At 45.4% G+C, this 5,569-nt stretch overlaps 1 protein-coding gene and 1 non-coding gene across 5 annotated transcripts in view; both read right to left on the bottom strand.

Moving 5' to 3' along the window:
• Positions 1–2,055, bottom strand: part of TIMM17A (translocase of inner mitochondrial membrane 17A) — a 16,827-nt gene extending 14,772 nt beyond the window's left edge. For all 4 annotated transcript variants that reach the window (XR_003095553.1, XR_003095554.1, XR_003095555.1 and 1 more), the window contains exons 1-2: positions 2,018–2,055; positions 1,212–1,311 (exon numbers count right to left, since the gene is read on the bottom strand). Coding sequence is in view for 1 of the 4 variants with exons in the window: in XM_025211365.1 (XP_025067150.1) it covers positions 1,212–1,311; positions 2,018–2,040 (123 nt within the window). In the remaining 3 variants the exon portion in view is untranslated. The remainder of the gene's footprint in view (positions 1–1,211; positions 1,312–2,017) is intronic.
• Positions 2,056–3,152: 1,097 nt separating this feature from the next.
• On the bottom strand, positions 3,153–3,310 carry LOC112551286. Its single transcript, XR_003095561.1, has one exon. It is a non-coding gene; the product is annotated as a U1 spliceosomal RNA (small nuclear RNA).
• Positions 3,311–5,569: the final 2,259 nt, after the last annotated feature.

Below are 5,569 nucleotides of genomic sequence, written 5' to 3'. Positions count from 1 at the left end.
GGCTTGTTAATAATGGGCCATCGGCATCGGCACAAAAAATCTTTATCACTGCACTCCTAGAAAGTCCTAATTAAACACTTATGAATATGCACACTTTTAATCATATACATCATTCTATTAACTTAACAGGACTAGCCATATACAATGTAGGTGGCTCAGTATAAGTAGAATCAAGCCAAACATGGAAAAGAATAATTTGACTTACAAAGCAAACTGGAAAAGTCATTCATGTTGATGTTTAAAAGTATAATGTTACATTAAAGGTAAAACAAACTTAGATTGTGCAGGAGCCCGTTTTGGTAACTTTAATCCCAAGAGAGATGGCTTTCTTTAAATTCCTAACTAGTCTTTATTTTATGCAAATAAACATCCACTGCAGCGTTAGTAGTCCAAACACAACAGCAATGACCTTGAAGATTAAAAAAAACCCCTGATTTTCATCAGCCAAATTTAGACCAATGCAGAAGTGTATAAATGCAACAAAAACAAATAATCATTTAAATAAAAATTGGCTTTTTTAATTAGATTTAATAGCAGCAGAGGTCAAAAGTGGTTGGTAAGCCAGTAACATCCCTCAAAAAAGTTAGGACTGACAATCTAAATGAGATATCCGATTCATTCTGGTTGCTTCCATTCCTTGCAGACACAAGCCTCTTACACCCTCCCTTCATCTCCCTATGCAAAAGGACATTGAGTTTTCACATAAAGGGAGAGGAAACAGAATGGGAAAGGAAGTGAGCCAGAACAGAAAGGGACAAGCTAAGTCTGGGGTCAAGGACGCATATCTTTCCTTGTTGAGCCAAATGAAACTAAAGGCACAAAGATAACAGGTATGCAGACTATCATCCTGCTGTATCCTTTCCCCACTCAACCCATTCTGAAAGATGCCCCTTAAAAGGTGGGGGCCACACTATTAGGACCACACTGTTGAGGATGATAGGAACAGAAAGGGCACAGACCTGCAGTGGAAGAAGAGAGCTTTAACAAAGATGGACCACCCAGAACCAGGGATGTTCATCAGATTTATTTTCCTGGCCTGCAACCTTTTTGTTCAGTGGACTAAATCCTATCCTTAACACAACTAGAGGCTAATCTCTGTAAAGATAAGCATATAGAGATGCCATCCCTACTAGCTCCTTCCAAATTTCACTGCTGCATGAAAAAGGAGCGAAAGCTGCTGAGAGTTTACATACAAAAATTATTTTACTCACCACTGGAGAATTTCTGAACCCTTTAACAGCTTGGAAGATGCCACCACCTATGGCTCCCATTGTAAAGGCACCACCACAGTCATCTACAATCCGCCAGGGACTAAAGAAAAATAAATAAAAAATTTTCATACAATTATAATATGGAAATGATCATTGAAGAACATGAAAATGGTTTAAATTAGACATTCATTCATAGTTTGTTTTACCCAAATTGTTACCAGCTTCAACTTTTTAACAATTACCAGTACACTGAACGCCATATTATTTGAGAAAGAGAGCAACCCCAAGACTGCTAACATATATGCTGTAATAACTGGTCTGGCAAACCCAAAGTAGCTGTGCTGAGAAGAGGAGCTCATTAACTGAAGTGCAGTGCCATAGGAACATGGCTAGAGCACTTCCATTTCAAGAGCTAGTACATGTAAAGCTACAGGAGTATCTGCCCAGATGCTCCTTGCTCCATGCAGATAGCCCTTAGATCAGTGATTCTCAACAAGGGTGCTGCAAATCCCTGCAGTGACATGAGATCCCTTTTAGGGTACTGCAGGGTGCCATGCAATTTCAGCTGTTAAGTATGCAAACCCCTACACATGATTCACAAAAACCCAGAGATTTCAAATGAGAATCCATCATGTCAAAAACATTCTGACCCACTGTGGTCCAAGTTCTTTGCAGCAGAATAATTGCTTTAGTATTTTTCCATAGTCAAAAAATGAGAGAAAGCTAAGGGCTGGCATTTTCCGAGTGGTGCCTTGAGCCTAAGAAGGTTGAGAACCATTGTCTTAGTTTTTATTAATGTGACTTACATAACTGTACTTCTCTGTGTCATATCTAAGCCTTCTTCGGAGTTATGAACTGCATTTACTCAATTCTGGTTATAAGACGGCCCTCCAATAATTAGACTCCATACCTGGAACATTTTAAAATTTAGATTTATAAATTAAAAATTAGATAATCAAATTATTGGAGGTTTGTCTTGAATTTGTTCCTCTCCGACTGTTATAGCAGGGAAATAAATTGGGGGAGGAAGGAGGGAGAAGGCAGCCTCTTTACCCTTTGCGCTCCCTCCCCCTAACTTCTTCCCCCTACAGCTCCTCCCGCCCACTCCTGTCAGACTCTGCTCTCCCTGGGCATATCTACATTAGACACTTAATGGCTGTAGAATGATTGACTGTGCATTACAGTGTCACAGCAAAAATCATGCTAATAGGCTAATGCGCAGTACTATTAGTCTACTGAGCATTAACCACCACGAAAAAAGTGTGCAATCGTGCTAATGCATAGTAGGGCAGCCTACTGCTCATTTATTTAGTAGTTCCTTTTGCAAGTACTAAATTTAATGAGCAGTAGGCACTGCACTTTAATGAACATGTAGATGCTCCCCCCCGCCAGCATAGATTCATAGTTTGCAAGGCTGGAAGGGACCTTGGAAGATCATTGAGTCAATCTACCCTGCATCAAACAGGAAAGATAACAGGGTCAGGTGATCCCAGCAAGGTGACCAGTGGCAAGTATGGAATAAATTTGAAAAAAAAAAATGACTTTGAAATAAACATAGCTGTACTAATTTGCATATCCTACCAATAGACTTAGTTTATCCAGAATAGATGCAATTTACTTTTTTTGAAACTGCTGCAAGTTTTAGCATTGGTATTTCATAAAACACACTTAGTAGCACTTCTATACCTAACACAAACTTTTTTTTCCCTGGCTTAAGGCTAAATTAGTTTCGAATTGACTGGGCCAAGCTCAATTGTTCAAATCTGTGTGGCTGTACCACTGGGCAAGTCTCCTCCCTCCCAGACCCATCAATCTGGAACTTAGGAGACTCCCCAAATACATAGCAAGCATCCTACATGCAGGCACCAATTCCAAAGGTGTTTCAAGTTCAGATACCTCCTAGTCATGCTTCTCCTAGCCAGAAGGCCAAAGGAACACACCAAGGAGAAAATACAATCACAATCTCCCATTACCACAGAACTGTGCAGCTGATTTTCCCACATGTGGGAAACTTGCATAGGTCAGCCTGCCTGGAAAGCAATAGAGAGGCTTCATTCTGGGAAAACCTGGTGATCATGGTAGCACCCCTATCAGGATATAGCATAAACTATACATTACATTCCAAAGCCAAAAAGGCTCATGATTTACAAAAGGCTCATTGGACTGGACCCCACTAGAGTCAACAGCATGTCAAACCACGGTGATTCCACAGCTCAGCACTGTTCAGGATGTGCATGCATTCTAGATACCCACAAAGGACCGACATGCCGAACAGCCCTCCACATGTCTGGAACTGTGTGTTCTTGCCAGGAGTCCTGAAAAATTTATAAGCAGATGAGGCATAGGGCAACCTCATCCAGCTTCATCTCATGTACGGTGCAGCCACCCTAATCATATGCGCCAGGCTGAGAGAGGGGCAGCAGAGGAATTCTGGGTGAACTGTCTGAGGCCCTGTTTGGTGATGTTTGCCAGACATCTAAAGGCTGGTGAAGAAACAGTAATCATTGGAAATGGGAAAGATGGGATGTACTAACCTATCTTTGTATATTGTGTGGGGGGGAAAGAAATCAAAGAATGTAACCCCTCAGGGGAGAGGTTTAATAAAATAAATGGAAAGATGAGTCAAGGCTGAATAAATCTAAATATGTATATATGTAGACATAGATGAATATAGACGAATAAATGCATGTAGATAGAATTTACGGAAATGGTAAAAGAAAGAAAAGAATTTGCAGATACATAAAGGAGACAGGTATTATGTTGTTGTATAAACTTAGAAATGAATAGTTAAGTCAATATGAAAATAAGTGCTCATGTGTCATAAACATGAGGAAATAGATTATGAAACTGGGTGATTCAAGACAGATGGAGAAGTTTATATATAATTTTGTTTTATTTTGGGAATCTATGTTTATATGTATATCTGGTAAAGGGATGTTTGCAAGTGGAATAAAATTTTATATTTTCTAATAAAAAAATACATTGTGTGTGGAGGGGAAGGATACATGGGGTTTGGTTGGGTGGTTTGTGGGGGTGTGGTGTGGGGTGTGTGTCACATACCCCTGTTCCCCCATGGTGCCAGCGGCAGCCCTCAGGGCACTCATGGCCTGTGTCAGGTGGCACCCTGGGCAGTGCACAGCTCCAACTGAGTCCCGGGAGCTGCATGTGGCAGCACAGAGCCGGCCTGGCCTGGTCCAATGGTGTGTAGCTCCCGGGCTGATGGCACACAGCTTCCTACCGGAGTGCTAGCAGCTGCAGGGAGCCGTGCACCATCAGTCCGAGCTGGCTCCATGCCATGACACAGGGCTCCCAGCACTCCAGCGGGCAGCTGCATGTGGAGGCACAGAACAAGCCCAGCCCAATGCCATGCAGCTCCTGGCTGGAGCACCAGGAGCCACACCTGGTAGCACGGGGCCAGCCCAGCCTGGTGAAGTGCAGCTCCCCATAGCTCCCAGCTGGAGTGCTGGGAACTGCAGGGAGACATGTGCCATTGGGCCAAGCCGGCTCTGTGCTTCCATATGGGGCTCCTGGTACTCCAGCAGGGAGCTGCACCTGGAGGCAAAAGGCCAGTCCGGCCCAATGGTGCACAGCTCCCAAGGCTGCAATGCTGGAGGAACAGAGCCAGCCCAGCCCAGCCCAGCCCCATGGCGTGCAGCCCCCATCTGTAGTGCTAGGAGCTGCACATGGTGCCATGGAGCCAGCCCAGCCTGAGCTGCATGTCCTTGGGCCAGGCCGGGCCGGCTCTGCCTCCACGTGGGCTCCTGGCTCCAACACCCCTTCCCTTGGGAATGGGTGGGTCAGGCAACCAGAGCCCAACCTCCTGCAGCCCGTGACTCCCGCCGGCTTCCCGAGGCGCAGCACAGTGATCCGACCAGTAACAACGGCCCACTAATAATCCATCTCTGGAGGGGCTTTTTCCATTTGCTGTTCCTTCCCACACGCAATATGGGCCACTACTAAGTCTCTGCCTGAACAAGAATCTGAAACACTGCCCATTATAGTTGTCTGACATTACCATGCCCCTGCCCAATACAACCCTGTTAAAACAGGAGAATGCCAGAAAACGTCAGTCACTCCACCGCAAAACTTCACACCCGGGCTGCGACTGTCCCAAATGCAGCCCCGCGCAGGAACGTCAGCGTTTTTAAGAAACCCGAGCACCAGGGAGAGCGTTTCCCGGAGGACGGAGCACAGCTGCCAGCGAGGCCAAGCCCGGCGAGTGTCCTGAGCCTTAACCTTCTCCTCCACCCGGCCGCGGCGGGTCCAAGGGCAGTCAAGGCGCCAAGCGCCCGGCGGCGGCCATGTTGGGCAGGGAGGCTCGTCGTGAGGCGCGTCGAGCCGCGCCGGGCGCCGGCGGT

The sequence above is a fragment of the Alligator sinensis genome, unplaced genomic scaffold, assembly GCF_000455745.1.
Source record: "Alligator sinensis unplaced genomic scaffold, ASM45574v1 scaffold773_1, whole genome shotgun sequence".
Lineage (NCBI taxonomy): Eukaryota > Metazoa > Chordata > Crocodylia > Alligatoridae > Alligator > Alligator sinensis.
The sequence above is the reverse complement of the archived record's forward strand: the minus strand, read 5'-3'. Positions and strand labels throughout refer to the sequence as shown.